This window comes from Saccopteryx bilineata, chromosome 1 (genome assembly GCF_036850765.1).
Source record: "Saccopteryx bilineata isolate mSacBil1 chromosome 1, mSacBil1_pri_phased_curated, whole genome shotgun sequence".
In the NCBI taxonomy this organism is placed as follows: domain Eukaryota; kingdom Metazoa; phylum Chordata; class Mammalia; order Chiroptera; family Emballonuridae; genus Saccopteryx; species Saccopteryx bilineata.
In genome coordinates, this window is record NC_089490.1 from 130365590 (window position 1) to 130386432 (window position 20843).

A 20843-nucleotide genomic window follows, 5' to 3' on the forward strand; every position below is an offset into this window, starting at 1 on the left:
AATCCTCCTTGATTCCAATATACTATTAAAAAGAAAAAAGTTGGATTCTGTTTGCTAATCCCTCACCAGGGTTTCTGAATTCATAAGTTGGGTTGACCCAGTTGTTTCTTTGTGCGTGATACACGTGTTGCCAAGGGGTGTCTGGAAGTGTGGGCAGCGTGGGGACTGTTCTGCAGTGGAAGGTGTGGTGTGATTCCCAAGGAGACCATCTCAGCCTAGGCCTTTTACGGGGAAGGCTAAGCTCTTTCTTAAATTTCTCCATTTCTTCTATGAAATTTAGTCTAGTTAACCCTTCTATCTCTACTAGGGTTAATTTTGGTAAATTATTTTTTTCCTACAAAGTGACACTTTACATTTTAAATTTATTTTCATACAGATGTACGAATCTCTTATGAGTTCTTAAAATTTGTGTTGAATGGCTATTTCTCCCTTGTTATTTCTTGTATTTTTTGTCTCATTTTATATATTGATTAGGTTAGTGATTTCTTTTCCTGTTTGAGTCTTTTCAATACCAGATTTAAAAAATGTTAAAGTGTTTTTCTGGTGCTTGGCTCATTGATTTCTCTGCTTTCATCTTTTTAATTCCTTCCATGTGCTTGCTCTCAGCTCATGTTTCCCAATTTCTGAATTGGAATTTTAAGTATTTAACTACTCTGTGATACCATAGTTGTATTTAAACTGGCGCCTTTCCCTGGGGCCCGGCCTCGAGGCCCAGACATGTGTTTGCGTGGCCATTCTTTCTAGAAGGCAATGTTGGAAGAGGCCGCCCAGGAATGCTGCCTCTCATCCTGACAAGAGCACTGTGTCTGCACGAGCGTCTCTACTCTGTATAGAAAGATGGCCGCAGGACTTCCAGGACATTCGCTTTATAAATATTTAATGTCTTACCAAATATCAGCTGCCAGAACACTTGGCCAAGGCACCCCGTTCTCCCTGGGTACCCCAGCCCTTCTGTGGTGAGTCTGGGTCTGCCTCTTGAGGTATGGCCCTGGCTCAGCGGCTTCCTTACCTGGAATTGGCCTGGCTAGAGGCCCTCCCCTCATTCACTTACCCAGGGACCTGAGGGGCTGAGCTGGACAGGGAGAGAGGCATGCAGGGGAGAGTGGGGCTCGGGTTGGTGGGGGGGGGCTTTCCTCACAATATTGGCAGGAAGGCCACCATGGTGACAAGGACAGTGATGGAGGCCCCCAGAGTGGAGGAGAGAGTGGGAAGCAGCTGAGGAGGTGGGCAGATGCTTGTAATCTGATGATGGATCCATTCTGAGAAATAGGAGACTCGAGCATAAACTGCAGGATACATAGGGAACATGCAGCCGCGGCCCCAGCTCACTATTCCAATCTGCACCCAGATGCGGTTGAATTCACAGACGAGTGGGCCCCCAGAGTCACCCTGGAAGGAAAGAGGAGTTTCTGGTTGACACAGAGACTGGAGCCTGCTGTCTTCTGCATGAGGGTGGCCCAGAGCCCAGCCCTGAAGGGCCAGGGCCAGAGCACCTTCACTCTGGAGCCCTACCTCACCAGTGCCAGGCTCTGCTATGGGAGGGCAAAGCAGGTACCCCAGGGCAACAGTCAGCAGGCATGGCCCCAGGTAGGGGCAGAGTCCTGGGCTGCTTTGACCAGCATAGGGACCCAGAGGTCACCAGGCACTGACTGGACCTGTGTCCCATCTACAACTAGGCCACCTTATGGTCCCAATCAGCCTGTGACAGTATGACTGTGTGCTTGAAGCCCCATAGAAACCTGGCCTTCAGGGACCACCCACCCTCCATACAAGTGCCTCTGATGGCTCCAAGCAGATGAATATGCTAGCGCCATGGGCTTAGCACCCCCATCCCCACAGTAGGATGCACCTCGCACACGGTCTTCATGTTCCTGAGGTCCCCAGCACACATCATGTCTGGCTGAATGTATGATGTCTGTCCATAGAGCAGCTGGCACAGGGTAAATGGGATCAGAGGCACCTGGATCTCCTGCAAGTAGTTTGAGGTATCACCTGTCAGAAAGAAGCACAGGTCCGGTAAGAGGTCCTCCCAACCTTGTTCCCCAAGGGACATGCCCAGTCCAACCCCAGGCCCAGGAAGGTCAAGCAGCAACTTCGTCTCTTGCTCCTGCCCTCCAATGGCTCTGTTCTCTGCACTGGGGCTGAGGATTTGGTCAATGAAATGTGAGTATATATCTCACATGGAACTTTACAAGAGAAATATTGAGACCCAGGAGCCCATTCATTCTCATCAGCTGTCCCTGGGTGGCTATAAGGCTGACACTATGTGTACAAGAAAGGAACCTTCAAGTTTTGTAGGGTGTCACTTGTGTCCTCTCTATGCTGAGAGATACAGTAATTGGTTCCAGAAACCTTGAACTTCCCTGACTTATGAATCTCAAGGCTTAATGTCAGCCTAAATGGAAGGAGCTATTCTCATGGGCTGAAGATCCTCTGACCAAGATCGAAGGGGGGCTGTATTTGGGGAGTTAATTTTGAAGCCGATGCATGTGTACCTTGAGGGGAAGAGACAGAAAGCAGAATGTCAGCAGTTTCTGTGGTGCTGCTGGCTGCGTTGAAGAAGGTACTTAATCAGGAAAAGAAGCACATGGGAATTAACTGGTGCACACAAGAATGTATAACAGTAGAGAGAGTCCACAGACTCAGGATATAGAGTTGGAGGAGGTCACCCAGGAATGCAATTAGGAAACTACTTTGAAAGATGATGGAAAAGGCAAGGTCTAGAAGGGTCCACATCCTGCCTGGTGTGCTTTCAAGTTTGTGGAGTACAAGGAGCACAGGGAGCTGGAATCTAACAGGCAGACGGATACCAGAGGAGGAAGCTCCAGAGAGAAAGAACCCCAGAGGGTACACGGGATTGGTTTATCCCAGTCTGCTGCTGGACCCTAAGACAAGTATGCAGAAGGTTCATTCCACAGAGAGGGCAGAGAATGACCAGGATAGAGTTCACAGTGCCCAGAGCTCAAGGGAACTGGGAAGCTAAGTTCCAATTAGTCAAGAGTGAAGAGTCTTATGGAATATCAAGGACATTGGGGGAGACAGTGTCGAGGTGGGGGGAAATGTCCTCATCATGCTCACGTGGACACTGAGGCCACAGAAAACTAGGGAGACAGAGGACCACAATGATGAGCCTGGCACAAACTGTTTCACCTTTGGCAGAGCACCGAGGAGGAGGTGCAACACAGACATGTGTGGGAAGATTGTACCTAGTAGATGTTCCCTGCTGGACAAAGGGGACTCTAGAAATCCTAAGAAGGTGGTCCCATAGTACCCTAATGTGTCCAGAGAGGCAGTGACTGCACTCACAGGTGCAGCTCTCAAAAAAATGGGGCAAGTGGCTCATATTTGTCCCTTTTTATACCCTTCCCCCACCCCGTCTTTAATCCCCATCCCCCATGGCCCTTTCCCCCTGGTAATCACTGCACATTTATCTGTGTCCATGAGTCTCACTTTTATGTCCCAACTATGTGTGAAATCATAAAGTTCCTAGATTTTTCTAATTTACTCATTTCACTCAGTACAATGTTCTTAAGGGCCGTCCATGTTGTTGTAAATGGAAATATGTCATCATTTTTATGGCTGAGTAGTATTCCACTGTATATATGCACCACATCTTCTTTATCCAATCCTCTATCAAGGGACATTTTAGTTTTGGCCACTGTGAACAATGCTGTGATGAACACTGGGTTGCATCTGACTTTTTTTCTTTATTCTTTTTTAATTGATTTTAATTTATTGTGCTTACTTAGATTCCAGTGTCGCCCTGAATGCATCCCTCCTCCCCCGTATTCCCCTCAACATCTCCCTTGCCCCCTCCCCATAGTACCCTCCCACCTTCCCTTCAGGTTTATCCCATCCTATCATCACCTCTCCCTCTGTTCTCTTTTCCTCTGGTCCCTTTGATCCCTCCTCTGTCTCAATTCCGTCCCTCAGTTCACACTGTTCATTGGATTCCTCAAAGGAGTGAGGTCATATGATATTTTTCTTTCTCTGACTGACTTATTTCACTTAACATAATAGTTTCCAGGTTAATCCATGTTGTTGCAAAAGGTAAAATTTCCTTCTTTTTCATGGCCCCATAGTATTCCATTGTATATATGTACCACAGCTTTTTAATCCACTCGTCCACTGACGGACACTTGGGCTGTTTCTAGATCTTTGCTATTGTGAATAATGCTGCCATAAACATGGGGTGCATTTCTCCTTTTGAAACAGTGCTCTGGTGTTCTTGGGGTATATTTCAACAAGTGGGATAGCTTGGTCAAAAGGCAGTTCGATTTTTTAATTTTTTGAGGAATCTCCATACTGTTTTCCACAGTGGCTGCACCAGTCTGCATTCTCATCAGCAGTGCAGGAGGGTTCCCTTTTCTCCATATCTCCTCGCCAACACTAACTCTGTGTTGTTTTGTTGATGAGCACCATTCTGACTGGTGTGAGGTGATATCTCAATGTGGTTTTAATTTGCATTTCTCTAATAATGTTGAGCATTTTTTCATATGCCTATTGGCCATCTGTATGTCCTCTTTGGAGAAGTGTCCATTCATTTCTTTTGCCCATTTTTTGATTGGAATGTTTATCTTCCTGGTGTTGAGTTTTATAAGTTCTTCATAAATTTCGGTTACTAACCCCTTATCAAACGTATTGTCGAATATGTTCTCCCATTGTGTGGGTTGTCTTTTTATTCTGTTCATATTGTCTTTAGCTACACAAAATCTTTTTAGTTTGATATAGTCCCATTTGTTTATTCTGTCTTTTATTTCACTTGCCCGTGGAGATAAATGAGCAAATATATTGCTGCAAGAGATGTTGGAGAGCTTACTGCCTATGTTTTCTTCTAAGATGTTTATGGTTTCATGGCTTACATTTAAGTCTTTTATCCATTTTGTGTTTATTTTTGTGAATGGTGTAAGTTGGTGGTCTAGTTTCATTCTTTTGCAGGTAGCTGTCCAATTTTCCCAACACCATTTGTTGAAGAGGATGTCTTTACTCCATTATATGCTCTTATCTCCTTTGTCAAATATCAGTTGTCCATAAAGGTGTGGGTTTATTTCTGGGTTCTCTGTTCTGTTCCATTGATCTATATGCCTGTTCTTATGCCAGTACCAGGCTGTTTTGAGTACAATGGCCTTGTAGTATAACTTGATATCAGGAAGTGTGATACCTCCCACTTTATTCTGCCTTTTCAAAATTACGTCTATTCGTGTTCTTTTTTGGTTCCATATAAATTTTTGGAATTTGTGTTCTATATCTTTAAAGTATGTCATTGGTATTTTAATTGGTATTGCATTGAATTGCTTTGGGTAATATAGACATTTTAATGATGTTTATTCTTCCTAACCATGAGCACAGAATATGCCTCCACTTGTTTGTATCTTCCCTGATTTCTTTTATCAATGTTTTATAATTTTCTGAGTACAAGTCTTTAATCTCCCTGGTTAAATTTACTCTTAGGTACTTTATTTTTTTGGTTGCAATAGTGAAGGGAATTGTTTCCTTAATTTCTCTTTCTGACAGTTCACTATTGGTGTATAAAAATGCCTCTGATTTCTGAGTATTAATTTTATATCCTGCCACATTGCTGAATTCATTTATCAGGTCCAGTAGCTTTTTGACTGAGACTTTAGGGTTTTCTATATACAATATCATATTATCTGCAAATAATAATAATTTTACTTCTTCTTTTCTAATTTGGATGCCTTTTATTTCTTCTTGTCTGATTGCTGTGGCTAGGACTTCCAGAACTATGTTGAATAAGAGTGGTGAGAGGGGGAACCCCTGCCTTGTTCCTGATCTTAAGGGGATTGCTTTTAATTTTTGCCCATTGAGTATAATGTTGGCTGTGCATTTGTCATAGATGGTCTTTATCATGTTGAGGTATGTTCCCTGTATTCCCACTTTACTGAGAGTCTTGATCATGAATGCATGATGAATTTTATCAAATGCTTTTTCTGCATCTATTGAAATTATCATGTGGTTTTTCTCCTTCCTTTTGTTTATGTAATGAATCACATTGATTGATTTGCGAATATTGTACCAACCTTGCCTCCCCAGAATAAGTCCCACTTAATCATGGTGTATGATTTTTTTCATATATTGCTGGATCAGTTTGCTAATATTTTGTTGAGGAATTTAGCATCTAAATTCATCAGGGATATTAGTCTATAATTTTCTTTCTTTTTTTAATAAATAAATTTTTATTAATTTTAATGGGGTGACACCAATAAATCAGGGTACATATATTAAAAGGAAACATGTCCAGGTTATCTTGTCATTCAATTATGTTGCATACCCATCACCCAAAGTCAGATTGTCCTCCATCACCTTCTATTTAGTTTTCTTTGTGCCCCTCCCCCTCCCCCTCCTTCCCTCCCCCCACCCCCCAAAACCACCACACTCTTGTCCATGTCTCTTAGTCTCGTTTTTATGTCCCACCAATGTATGGAATCCTGAAGTTCTTGGTTTTTTTCTGATTTACTTATTTCACTCCATATAATGTTATCAAGATCCCACCATTTTGTTGTAAGTGATACGATATCATCATTTCTTATGGCTGAATAGTATATCATGGTGTATATCTGCCATATCTTCTTTATTCAGTCTTCTTCTTTTTTTTTTTACAGTGATTAAAACCTTTAAGCAAACTCTTGGCCAATACAACAAGAATCCATAAAAGAGTAGTGTCCTTAACATGTTCACCAAGTCCAAGTTGGCCCCATCACCATGCCAAACCCCTGAAAAATGCAACCCAACCACAGTTCAGTCTGTTAGGAGCTGTCACAGGGAGCAGGAGTCCAGGAAAAGTCCACATCCAGGAAAAGTCCGCATGGCACTGGAATTGTTGTCACAATTCTATACTTTGCAGCTCACGTCCAAGTCCGAATGACCGCTGCTTCTAGCTGGTAATGATTCAGATAGACTGGAAAAGCCATCTGCAGCATGTGTGGAGATGGAGTTTCTGTTTTTCTCTGCCTAGAGATGAGATCAGGTTGCTTTTCCCTTGAGCTCTGTGACTGTGGCTTGGTAAAGAGACCTTGGGATACACTAAGCTGGGTGGCAAAGGTAGATTCATAATAGAAGTTGGCAAAAGGGGGAAAGAGAGCTCTAAATTAGGAGTAGGTCCCAGCCTGAAATATGAGTGAGGCATTGAGGTAGGAGGAATAAAGGAAACACTATATATTAAACAAAGCAGCAGAAAATAGGACTATCAATACCCACAACAGAGATCTTCGAGGGAAGAATAAAAAACCTGACTATTTAGGCAAGACATAGTTAAGTGGCCCTTTTGCAAATGAGATCAGTTTACCTGCTTCATGGAAGAAATACCCTAGGCTCATCCACAGTGTCATAGATGGGGCTGACGGTCCTGGGCACCTTCAGCCTTCAGTGGCAACCCTCAGCATTCTGGGCAAGGTTAAGTCATAGGTGGCTGGAGCAGGGCTGGAAGAGACTGAACCCTCCCTTAGAGGAGTGAGGGGGAAGTCTACCTTCCAGTGTCCCTGTTTCCTCACAGCAGAGGCATGTAAGCCTGGCAGGCTTTAGCTCAATGACCTTTCTTTCCACTATTGAAGCAGGACCCAGATGGCATCCTATGAGACCCCTTTGGGGCGTTGGAGCCTTTAAGGGCATATCCTAAAAGCTGGTAGTTCCCTTGATCTCTATTGGGCTTTTTCTGCCTCTTGGTATCTTAAAAGCCATGCTCAGAAGATCTCGCTGAGGGGTTTGAGGATCCCCATCCACCTATATAAATCTTTTCCATATATCTGGAGTTATTTGGAAAAAGATGAAACAGTATTATTAACTGGATCTAATAAAGAAGGTAGTAGTTTGCAGGAGAAAAGGACTTGGCATCTCCTGTTCATCAGCATTCAAAAGAAATTTAAAATTTTTTTAAGTAAAAAGCATGATATGGTAGACCAGAAGGAGTTCCAGGATATGACTCCCCCCTTTTAAATTTTTTTAAATTGACCTTAAAGTATTTGCTGGGTATACTTTAATAATACCTTGACTTTAAAGATTGGAGGAAATACACATAATTCGAAAGGTTTGACAAAATACAGTAAATGCTTTTCCTCCATATGCAGGAGCATTGTCAGTTTAACCAGTTTAGGAAACCCAATAATAGAACAATGCATAAAGACAATGAGCTATAACATGCTTAGCAGCCTTTCCTGTTCTGACAGAGGTTACCACAAATCCAGAATCTGTATATTCACTGTAACGTAGACATAGGACTGTTTGCCAAATGAAGGTATATGAGTAACATCCATTTGCCAAAGTTGTCCTGATAGAGGTCCTTGAGGGTTAACTCCAAATAAAGGGACAGATTGTAGTATAGGACCCCTTGGACAGGATTTCCCAATCTGCTGAGCTGCTTCCTGAGAAAGTTGAAACTGTTAACACAGGGCTGCAGCATTCTGGTGATGAATAGTATGAGACTGAATTGCTCGAAATGTCATGGTTGCTCCAAATAATTTTCTTTTGGGTAGCTTGATCAACAAGCACATTCCTAGGCTCTTGCCGGTTTGCTCAGTGGTAGAGTGTTGGCCTGGCATGCAGGAGTCCTGGGTTCAATTCCTGGCCAGGGCACACAGGAGAAGTGCCCATCTGCTTCTCCACCCCTCCCCCTCTCCTTTCTTTCTATCTCTCTCTTCCCTCCCACATCCAAGGCTCCATTGGAGCAAAGTTGGCCTGGGATGGCTCTGTGGCCTCTGCCTCAGGTGCTAGAATGGCTCTGGTTGCAACAGAGCAACACCCCAGATGGGCAGAGCATCCCTCCCTGGTAGGCGTGCCAGGTGGATCCCGGTCAGGCGCATGCGTGAGACTGTCTGACTGCCTCCCCATTTCCAACTTCAGAAAAATACAAAAAAAAAAAAAAGGGCATTTCCTTGTGCTAAAGCTCCAAGGAGCATGGAGTGAGCTTGAGTATGTCCTATAAAACATGGAGCTCTATGTTGACATACAAGTCTTTGAAAAAGGAGGAACTGCTGAAATAGTTCATCAGCATTTGTCCCTAAGACAGCAGTCTTTATAGTGGAAACACCATAATCAAATATTTGATTAAAGGGGGAATATGGCAAATGCTGAAAAGCCAGAATAATGGCAGAATTATAGTATTTGAGCTGATTTTAAGTTGACAGTTTCAGTATAAAGTTGTTCATTGATTTGCAAGAGTGATATGCCATTTAGTGGAAGTTTCCCGGAGCCATTGTTGTTGATCCTTTGAAAAAAGGAACAACAATAATTTTGAGGCTCAAAACCTATAATCTGTAAGGGTTGCCTATGCCCCTTGATAATCCAGGAGGCAGAGATCAAAATATGAAAGTGTATTCCATGGGCTATTAGATGGTTCAATGTGCCCAAACTGTAGCTGCTCTTGTATCAATTGAGCAGCTGCCCTAAGTTTCTCCTGAGAAAGGGGCCGTTGGTCTACCCATACAGGATTATCTGATTTCCAAGTAATTGGGTCTGCACAATGCATTATTGAGGTAGCAGGAGCTACCAAGGCCCCTATGCTAAATTTTGATATCCTAATCCACACCTTCTGGCATTGGGTGCCACTTCTATGGGGGTAAGAATTCCTCTCTGTTCTTTCCCTCGTCCCTTGGTGGGCAAAAATCCCCAATCAAGCATCTGAGTACTGACTAAACCATTAGGACTGACAAGCAATGCTCCCATATTTTTCAAAACATCTCTACCCCACAAATTAACTGGCCATCCAGGGAGCACATAAGGTTTAAAAAATCCAGAATGACCTTCTTAATCTTCCCAATGTAGAAAACTAGAACTTTGTTGAGGGGATTTAGTCTGCCCTATACCTTGTAATTCTGTGGCTGATGCATGACTGGGCCAGGAAGGAGGCCAATGTAGCTTAGCAATAACAGATACATCAGCTCCAGTATCTAAAAGTCCTTTAAATTTATGCTCATGTATTGTTATTTCCATTTCAGGGCGTTCCTGACCTATTTTTTTTTTAATCCAATTGGCAAAATCAGAGGAGCCAAACCACCAATTTGCTTGGGGCCCCTTTTGCAGGATGTGGCCTGAGAAGCAGAATTAGCATCCTTATACTATTCTTCTAACTGCCTGAATTAGCCATGAGACACATTCTTTTTTTTTTTTTTTTTTGATTAATTTTAATGGGGTGACATTGATAAAATTGTCTTCCATCACCTTCTAACTGGTTTTCTTTGTGCTCATCCCCTCCCCCAACCCCCTCCCTCTCCTCCTCCCCCACCCTGTAAACCCAACAAGGTTGTCCATGTCTCTGAGTCTCATTTTTATGTCCCACCTATGTATGGAATCATATAGTTCTTAGTTTTTTCTGATTTACTTATTTCGCTCAGTATACTGTTATCAAGGTCCATCCATGTTGTTGTAAAAGATCCAATGTCATCATTTCTTATGGCTGAGTAGTATTCCATAGTATATATATACCAAAGCTTTTTAATCCACTCATCCACTGACGGACACTTGGGCTGTTTCCAAATCTTTGCTATTGTGAACAATACTGCCATAAACATGGGGGTGCATTTCTTCTTTTGAAACAGTGCTATGGTATTCTTGGGGTATATTCCTAACAGTGGTATAGCTGGGTCAAAAGGCAGTTCAATTTTTAATTTATTGAGGAATCTCCATACTGTTTTCCACAGTGGCTGCACCAGTCTGCATTCCCACCAGCAGTGCAGGAGGGTTCCATTTTCTCCACATCATCGCCAGCACTTATTCTGTGTTGTTTTGTTGATGAGCGCCATTCTGACTGGTGTGAGGTGATATCTCATTGTGGTTTTAATTTGCATTTCTCTAATAATTAGTAATGTTGAGTATTTTTTTCATATGCCTATTGGCCATCTGTATGTCCTCTTTGGAGAAGTGTCTATTCATTTCTTTTGCCCATTTTTGGATTGGATTGTTTGTCTTCCTGGTGTTGAGATTTACAAGTTCTTTACAAATTTTGGTTATTAACCCCTTATCAAACGTATTGTCGAATATGTTCTCCCATTGTGTGGGTTGTCTTTTTATTCTGTTCATATTGTCTTTGGCTGTGCAAATCCTTTTTAGTTTGATATAGTCCCATTTGTTTATTCTGTCTTTTATTTCACTTGCCTGTGGAGATAAATGAGCAAATATTATATATTGCTGCAAGAGATGTTGGAGAGCTTACTGCCTATGTTTTCTTATAAGATGCTCATGGTTTTACGGCTTAAATTTAAGTCTTTTATCCATTTTTAGTTAATTTTCATGAATGGTGTAAGTTGGTGGTCTAGTTTCTTTTTTTTTGCAGGTAGCTGTCCAATTTTCCCAACACCATTTGTTGAAGAGGCTGTCTTTACTCCATTGTATGCTCTTACCTCCTTTGTCAAATATCAGTTGTCCATAAAAGTGTGGGTATATTTCTGGGTTCTCAGTTCTGTTCCATTGATCTATATGCCTGTTCTTATGCCAGTACCAGGCTGTTTTGAGTACAGTGGCCTTATAATATAACTTGATTTCCGGAAGTGTGATACCTCCCGCTTTATTCTTCCTTTTCAAGATTGCTGAGGCTATTTGTGTTCTCTTTTGGTTGCATATACATTTTTGGAATATGTGTTCTATATCTTTGAAGTAAGTCATTGGTATTTTAATCGGTATTGCATTGAATTTATAAATTGTTTTGGGTAATATAGACATTTTAATGATGTTTATTCTTCCTAACCATGAGCATGGTATATGCCTCCACTTGTTTGTATCTTCCCTGATTTCTTTTATCAATGTTTTATAATTTTCTGAGTACAAGTCTTTAATCTCCCTGGTTAAATTTATTCCTAGGTACTTTATTTTTTTTGGTTGCAATGGTAAAGGGGATTGATTCCTTAATTTCTGTTTCTGATAGTTCATTATTAGTGTATAAAAATGCCTCTGATTTCTGAGTATTTATTTTATATCCTCCCACCTTGCTGAATTCATTTATCAGGAATAGTAGTTTTTTGACTGAGACTTTAGAGTTTTCTATAAACAATATCATATCATCTGCAAATAATGATAGTTTTACTTCTTCTTTTCAAATTTGGATGCCTTTTATTTCTTTTTTTTTTTTGTCTGATTGCTGTGACTAGGACTTCCAGAACTATGTTGAATAAGAGTGGTGAAAGGGGGCACTCCTGCCTTGTTCCTGATCTTAAGGGGATTGCTTTTAATTTTTGCCCGTTGAGTATGATGTTGGCTGTGGGTTTGTCATAGATGGCTTTTATCATGTTGAGGTATGTTCCCTGTATTCCCACTTTGGTTAGAGTTTTGATCATGAATGGGTGCTGGATTTTATCAAATGCTTTTTCTGCATCTATTAAAATTATCATGTGGTTTTTCTCCTTCCTTTTGTTTATGTGATGAATCACATTGATTGATTTGCGAATATTGTACCAGCCTTGCCTTCCAAGAATAAATTCCACTTGATCCTGGTGTATGATTTTTTTCATCTATTGCTGAATCCGGTTTGCTAAGATTTTGTTGAGGATTTTAGCATCTAAATTCATCAGGGATATTGGCCTATAATTTTCTTTTTTGTGTTGTCTTTGCCTGGTTTTGGAATCAGAATTATGCTTGCCTCATAAAAGGAGCTTGGAAGTCTTCCTTCCTCTTGAATTTTTTTGAAATAGCTTGAGAAGGATAGGAGTTAGTTCTTTTTTGAATATTTGGTAGAATTCACTTGTGAAGACATCAGGCTCAGAACTTTTGTTTGTTGGGAGTTTTTTTTGATAACTGTTTCAATCTCATTTGTTGTATTCAGTCTGTTTTAGGTTTTCTGATTCTTCCAGATTGATTTTTTGGAAGATTATATGTTTCAAAAATTTTTTCCATTTTATCTAGGTTGTCTAATTTTTTGACATACAGTTTTTCATAGTATTTTCTTACAATCCTTTGTATTTCTGTTGTGTCAGTTGTTATTTCTCCACTCTCATTTCTAATTTTATTTATTTGAGTCCTCTTTTTTCTTGGTGAGTCTGGTTAAAGGTTAATCAATCTTGTTTACCTTCTCTTCAAAGAACCAGTTTGTGGTTTCATTGATCCTCTGTATTGTTTCTTTAGCCTCGATGTCATTTATTTCCAGTCTGATCTTTATTATTTCCTTCCTTCTACTACCTCAGGGCTTTACTTGCTGTTCTTTTTCTAGATATTTTGGTTTTTGGTTAAGTTGTTTATTTGAACTTTTTCTAGCTTATTAAAGTATGCCTGTAATGCTATGAACTTCCCTCTCAATTCTGCTTTTGCTGTGTCCCATAAATTTTGAGTTGTTGTAAGCTCATTATCATTTGTTTCTAGGAATTTTAAATTTTCTTTTTGATCTCATTAACCCATTCATTATTTAATAACATGATATTTAGTTTCCAAGTGTTTATTTTTCAATTTTTTTTGGTGGTTGATTTCTAGTTTCATACCATTGTGATCAGAGAAAATGCTTGATAGGATTTCGATCTTTTTAAATTTATTGAGACTGCTTTTGTGTCCTAACATGTGGTCTATCATAGAGAATGTACCATGAGCACTTAAAAAGAATGTATATTCTGCTGCTTTAGGGTCAAAGGTTCTGAGGAAAACTATTAACTCCTGTTGATCTAGTGTGTCCTTTAAGTCTGCTGTTTCTTTGTTACTTTTTTTTCTTGAGGATCTATCTAGTGATGTTAGTGGAGTATTGAAATCCCCTACTATTATAGCATTGCTGTTGATCTCACTCTTTATATCCATCAAAGTCAGCTTTATATATTTAGGTGCTCCTATATTAGGTGCATAGATATTTATAATGGTTATCTCTTTCTTTTGGATTGCTCCCTTTATCATTATGTAGTGACCTTCTTTATCTCTTACTATAGTCTTTGTTTTAAAGTCCATTTTGTCTGATATAAGTATTGCTACCCCAGCTTTTTTTCATTTCCATTTGCATAAAATATTTTTTCCATCCTTTTACTTTCAGTCCATGTGTATCTTTTGTTTTGAGGTGGGTCTCCTGTAGACAGCATATGTATGGGTCCTGTTTTGTTATCCATTTTGCTACCCTGTGTCTTTTGATTGGATCATTTAATCCCTTTACATTTAAGGTTATTATTAATATGTAGTTGTGAATTGCCATTTTATTCTTTAAAGCTGTATTCCTCTTTTGCTATAATCTTTTCCCCCTTTGATCTGTCTACAACAGGTCCCTTAGCATTTCTTGCAGCATTAGTTTGGTTATAATGAATTCCTTGAGTTTTTTTTTGTTTTTTTTTTTTTTGTCTGGGAAGCTTTTTATTTCTTCTCCCAATTTAAATAATAGCCTTGCTGGATAAAGTAGTCTATGTTGTAGTTTCTTGTTCTGCACTACTTTTAATATTTCTTGCCATTCCCTTCTGGCCTCAAGTGTTTCTGTTGAGAAGTCGGATGTCATCCTTATGGGACACCTTTGTAGATGATAGTCTTTTTCTTTAGCAGCTTTTAATATTTCTCTTTGGTATTTTAATTTTGGTATTTTAATTTTGATGTGGCTTGGTGTAGATTCTTTGGGTTTCTCTTTAATGGAATTCTCTGTGCTTCTTGAACTTGTGTGACTTTTTCCTGCATCTATTTAGGGAAGTTTTCAGCTATGAAATGACTGAACAAAGTCTCTATTCCTTGTTCTTTCTCTTCTTCAAGAACCCCTATGATGCGGATTTTATTTCTCTTCATGTTGTCACAGAGCTCTCTTAGAGTTTCCTTAGACTTTTTGAGTCTCTTCCTTTTGTTGCTCTGCTTCCGTACCTTTGTTTATCTTGTTCTCTAACTCGCTGATTTGATCCTCAGCTTCATCCATCCTGCTTTTAATTCCTTCCATTGTGGTCTTCATTTCTGATATTGTATTTGTTATTTCTGACTGATTCTTTTTTATTTTTTCAATGTCCTTTTTTATACTTGCTATCTTTTTACTTAGGTGTTTGTTATGTCCATCTATTGTTGTTCTAAGATCTTTAAGCATCCTAACAATCATTATTTTAAACTCTGCATTCAGTAATTTGGTTATTTCTGACTCATTCAAGTCCTTTACTGGGGATTTCTCTTGATTCATTTGGGTTGCATTTCTCTGCCTTCTCATTTTGTCTGTGTATAGGAAGGGTGTGGCCACTGGAGTCCAATGGGTGTGACTTCTTTTGTTTCCAAGGTATGGCCTGTCTGCAGGCCCACTACCCCTTCTGCTGCTGTCTCCAGCTTAATTCTTTTTCCTCAGGATTGTTTTGGCTATTGGTTTTTTTATAATGGTGGGAATTTTTTGTTCTATTTCTTTAAAAAATGACATTGGGAGTTTGATCGGATTGCATTAAATATGTATATTGTTTTGGGTAACATGGCCATTTTAACCATGTTGATTCTTCCAATTCATGAACATGGAATGTTTTTTCATTTCATTGTGTCTTTTTCCATTTCTTTCAATAATGTTTTGCATTTTTCAGTATATACAAGTCCTTCAAATCCTTTGTTAAATTTATTCCTAGGTATTTTGTTGTTGTTGTTGTTCCAATTGTAAAGGAATTGCTTTTTTTAGTTTGTTTCTCTGATGTTTCATCATTGGCATGTAGAAAAGCAGTAGACTTTTGTATATTGATTTTGTGTACTGTGATTTTATTGTATTGGTTTATTGTTTCTAATAGTTTTTTTGGTGGATTCTTTGAGGTTTTTTATATATAGGATATTATTTTCAAAAAGTGATAACTTTACTTCTTTCCTGACATGGATGCCTTTTATTTCTTTCTCCTGTCTAATAACTCTGGCTAAAATTTCCAGAACTATGTTGAATAAGAGTGGAGAGAGTGGGCAGCCTTCTCTTGTTCCTGATTTTAGAGGAAAAGCCTACAAATATTCCTCTTTGTCATATATGTCTTTGCTTCATATGTGGCTTTCCTGTGTCATATGTACTTTTCTTCTATTCTGATTTTATTGAGTGTTTTAAACATAAAGGGATGTTGCATCTTATCAAATATCTTTTCTGCATTTACTGATAGGATCATATGATTTTTGTTCTTTGTTTTGTTGATGTGGTATATTATGTTGATCGATTTCCATATGTTGAACCATCCTTGTGTTCCTGGAATGAATCCCACTTAATAATGATGTATTATTATTTTAATGTGTTGTTGTATTCCATTTGTTAGTATTTTGTTTAGGATTTTTGCATCTATATTCATTGGTGATAGTGGTCTGTAGTTTTCATTTTTTCTGTTGTCTTTGCCAGGTTTTGGTATAAGGTTATGTTGGCCTTATAAAATGTGTTGGGGAGTATTGCTGCTTTTTCTGTATTTTTTTTTTTTGGATGACTTTGAGAAGGATAGGTACCACATGTTCTTTAAATGCTTGGTAGAATTTACTAGTATAGCCATCTGGTCCTGGATTTTTGTTTTGGGGGAGGTTTTTGATAGTTGTTTCTATTTCTTCCCTGTTTATAGGTCTATTTAGGTTTTCCACTTCTTCACAACTCTGTCTAGGAAGATTGTATAGTTCTAAGAATTTATCCATTTTTTTCTAGGTTGTTGAGTTTTGTGGCATATAATCTTTCATAACATTCTACTATGAACCTTTGTATATCTGTGATGTGTGTGGTAATTTCTTCTCTTTCATTTTGGATTTTGTTTATATGAGTTCTTCTTTTTTCCTTAGTGAGTCAAGCCAGTGATTTGTCTATTTTATTGATCTTTTCAAAGAACGAGCTCTTTGTTGTATTTTTTCTAGTTTTTTTTGTTGTTGTTGTTCTCTATTTCATGTAGTTGTGCTCTAATTTTTACTATTTCCCCTCTTCTGCTGACTTCGGGTTGCCTTTGTTCTTTTTTTTCTAGTTCCTTAAGGTGTGATGTTAGGTTGTTTACTTGGGATCTGTTTCTTGATATAAGCCTGTAGTGATATAAACTTCCATCTTTTTACTGCTTTCATTGCATCCCAGAAAAAAAAAATTTTTTTTGCCATTTCGACTGACTGAATTTTTTTTCCCCCATTTTTCCGAAGCTGGAAATGGGGAGGCAGTCAGACAGACTCCCGCATGTGCCTGACCGGGATCTACCTGGCATGCCCACCAGGGGGCGATGCTTTGCCCCTCTGGGGCGTCGCTCTGTTGTGTCCAGAGTCATTCTAGCGCCTGAGGCAGAGGCCACAGAGCCATCCCCAGCACCCGGGCCATCTTTGCTCCAATGGAGCCTCGCTGTGGGAGGGGAAGACAGAAACAGAGAAGAAAGAGAGGGGGAGGGGTGGAGAAGCAGATGGGCGCCTCTCCTGTGTGCCCTGGCCAGGAATCGAACCTGGAACTCCTGCATGCTGGGCTGACGCTCTACCGCTGAGCCAACCAGCCAGGGCTGAATTTTTTTTAAAAATCATTTTTGTTGCTGTTACATAAAAATATTTTAAAAATAATTTTCCCTCCAGGAAACACTTGAGGGCAGAGAATAAAGGTAAAAAGGAGGAGGCAAACATATCTACATCACTGTGGCTGTCCCCAGAGTAGCTACTACCTATTATTCCTGCTTCAAAGACAGTGGGAAAGTCATGCATTGGAAACTCCTGCAAAGGACACCCTGAAATGATCAGTGATTCCAAGCTGTCCTCACTGTTCTGCTCCATCACACTAGAAGTTTTGCCAGCCGAGATTTTTGCTGTCTTGGCAAACGTGATGATGGTGTCAACCTAATGCTGCCTAAATTTTTGCAGAGATGCTGAGAAAACTTCCATGGAGGCCTATTACCAATTAGCTAGAAAAAGAGAACTTTGCCGACATTAGAGACAAAAACTGTGAAGTTAGACTCAGGGTTTTAACGAGAAGGATTCAAATGAGAATGTTGGCTATTTCCTACGACTTGCCAAAAATAACCTGAGAGCCTGCTTCCTTTCTTCACACTACACTTGCAGTGCCTGCATCCCAGAAATGTTGATGTCGTGTTGTCATTTTGCTTGTCTGTATATATATATATATATATATATATATATATTTATAATTTTATTTTTTTAATGGGGTGACATCAATAAATCAGGATACATATATTCAAAGATAACAAGTCCAGGTTATCTTGTCGTTCAATTATGTTGCATACCCACCACCCAAAGTCAGATTGTCCTCCGTCATCCTCTATCTTGTTCTCTCTGTGCCCCTCCCCCTCCCCCTTTCCCTCTCCCATTCCCCCCTCCCCCCCGTAACCACCACACTCTTATCAATGTCTCTTAGTTTCACTATTATGTCCCACCTACGTATGGAATAATACAGTTCCTGTTTTTTTCTGATTTACTTATTTTGCTTTGTATCATGTTATCAAGATCCAACCATTTTGCTGTAAATGTTCCGATGTCATCATTTCTTATGGCTGAGTAGTATTCCATAGTGTATATGTGCCACATCTTCTTTATCCAGTCATCTATTGATGGGCTTTTTGGTTGTTTCCATGTCCTGGCCACTGTGAACAATGCTGCAATAAACATGGGGCTGCATGTGTCTTTACGTATCAATGTTTCTGAGTTTTGGGGATATATACCCAGTAGAGGAATTGCTGGGTCATAAGGTAGTTCTATTTTCAGTTTTTTGAGGAACCACCATACTTTCTTCCATAATGGTTGTACTACTTTACATTCCCACCAACAGTGGATGAGGGTTCCTTTTTCTCCACAGCCTCTCCAACATTTGCTATTACCTGACTTGCTAATAACAGCTAATCGAACAGGTGTGAGGTGGTATCTCATTGCCGTTTTGATTTGCATTTCTCTAATAGCTAAAGAAGATGAGCATCTTTTCATATATCTGTTGGCCATTTGTATTTCTTCCTGGGAGAAGTGTCTATTCATATCCTCTTCCCATTTTTTTATTGGATTGTTTGTTTGTTTGTTGTTGAGTTTTATGAGTTCTTTGTATATTTTGGATATTAAGCCCTTATCTGAGCTGTTGTTTGAAAATATCATTTCCCATTTAGTTGGCTTTCTGTTTCTTTTGTTATCAGTTTCTCTTGCTGAGCAAAAACTTCTTAGTCTGATGTAGTCCCATTCATTAATTTTTGCCTTCACTTCTCTTGCCATTGGAGTCAAATTCATAAAATGCTCTTTAAAACCCAGGTCCTTGAGTTGAGTACCTATGTCTTCTTCTATGTACTTAATTGTTTCAGGTCTTATGTTTAGATCTTTGATCCATTTTGAGTTAATTTTTGTACAGGGGGAGAGACTGTAGTCCAGTTTCATTCTTTTGCATGTGGCTTTCCAGTTTTCCCAGCACCATTTATTGAAGAGGCTTTCTTTTCTCCATTGTGTGTTGTTGGCCCCTTTATCAAAAATTATTTGACTATATATATGTGGTTTTATTTCTGGACTTTCTATTCTGTTCCATTGGTCTGAGTGTCTATTTTTCTGCCAATACCATGCTGTTTTGATTGTCGTGGCCCTATAATAGAGTTTGAAGTCAGGTATTGTTATGCCCCCAGCTTCATTCTTTTTCTTTAGGATTGCTTTGGCTATTTGGGGTTTTTTATAGTTCCATATAAATCTGATGATTTTTTGCTCTATTTCTTTAAAAAATGTCATTGGAAGTTTGATGGGAATTGCATTAAATTTGTATATTGCTTTGGGTAATATAGCCATCTTGATTATATTTATTCTTCCTAGCCAAGAACAAGGTATATTCTTCCATCTCATTATATCTTTTTCAATTTCCCTTAACAATGGTTTATAGTTTTCATTATATAAGTCCTTTACATTCTTTGTTATGTTTATTCCTAAGTATTTTATTTTTTTTGTTGCAATCGTGAAGGGGATTATTCTTTTGAGTTCCTTCTCAGTTGTTTCATTGTTGGCATATAGAAAGGCTATTGACTTCTGTATGTTAATTTTGTATCCTGCGACCTTACTGTATTGGCTTATTGTTTCTAGTAGTCTTTTTGTGGATTCTTTGGGGTTTTCGATGTATAGGATCATATCATCTGCAAAAAGTGATACCTTTACTTCTTCTTTTCCGATATGGATGCCTTTTATTTCTTTGTCTTGTCTGATTGCTCTGGCTAGAACCTCTAGTACCACATTAAATAAGAGTGGAGAGAGTGGACAACCCTGTCTTGTTCCTGATTTAAGGGGGAAAGCCTTCAGTTTAGTGCCATTTAATATGATGTTAGCTGATGGTTTATCATATATGGCCTTTATCATGTTGAGATATTTTCCTTCTATACCCATTTTGTTGAGAGTCTTAAACATAAAATTGTGTTGTATTTTATCGAAAGCCTTTTCTGCATCTATTGATAAGATCATGTGGTTTTTGTTCTTTGTTTTGTTGATATGGTGTATTACATTAACCATTTTACATATGTTGAACCATCCTTGAGATTCTGGGATGAATCCCACTTGATCATGATGTATTATTTTTTTAATATGTTGTTGTATTCGATTTGCTAGTATTTTGTTTAGTATTTTAGCATCTGTATTCATTAGAGATATTGGTCTGTAGTTTTCTTTTTTTGTGCCATCCTTGCCTGGTTTTGGTATGAGGGTTATGTTGGCCTCATAAAATGTGTTTGGAAGTATTGCTTCTTCTTCAATTTTTTGGAAGACTTTGAGTAGAATAGGAACCAAGTCTTCTTTGAATGTTTGATAAAATTCACTGGTATAGCCGTCAGGGCCTGGACTTTTATTTTTGGGGAGGTTTTTAATGGTTTTTTTCTATTTCTTCTCTACTGATAGGTCTGTTTAGGCTTTCTGCTTCTTCTTGACTTAGTCTAGGAAGGTTGTATTTTTCTAGGAATTTATCCATTTCTTCTAGGTTGTTGAATTTAGTGGCATAAAGTTTTTCATAGTATTCTACAATAATTCTTTGTATATCTACGGTGTCCGTGGTGATTTCTCCTCTTTCATTTTGGATT

At 39.1% G+C, this 20843-nt stretch overlaps 1 protein-coding gene across 1 annotated transcript in view; it reads right to left on the reverse strand.

Annotated features, from left to right (window-relative positions):
- Positions 1–1134: 1134 nt before the first annotated feature.
- PRSS38 (serine protease 38) overlaps positions 1135–20843 on the reverse strand; it is a 34012-nt gene continuing 14303 nt past the window's right edge. Inside the window, exons 5-6 of the mRNA XM_066252631.1 lie at positions 1850–1992; positions 1135–1389 (exon numbers count right to left, since the gene is read on the reverse strand). Of these exons, the coding sequence (XP_066108728.1) occupies positions 1135–1389; positions 1850–1992 (398 nt within the window). The remainder of the gene's footprint in view (positions 1390–1849; positions 1993–20843) is intronic.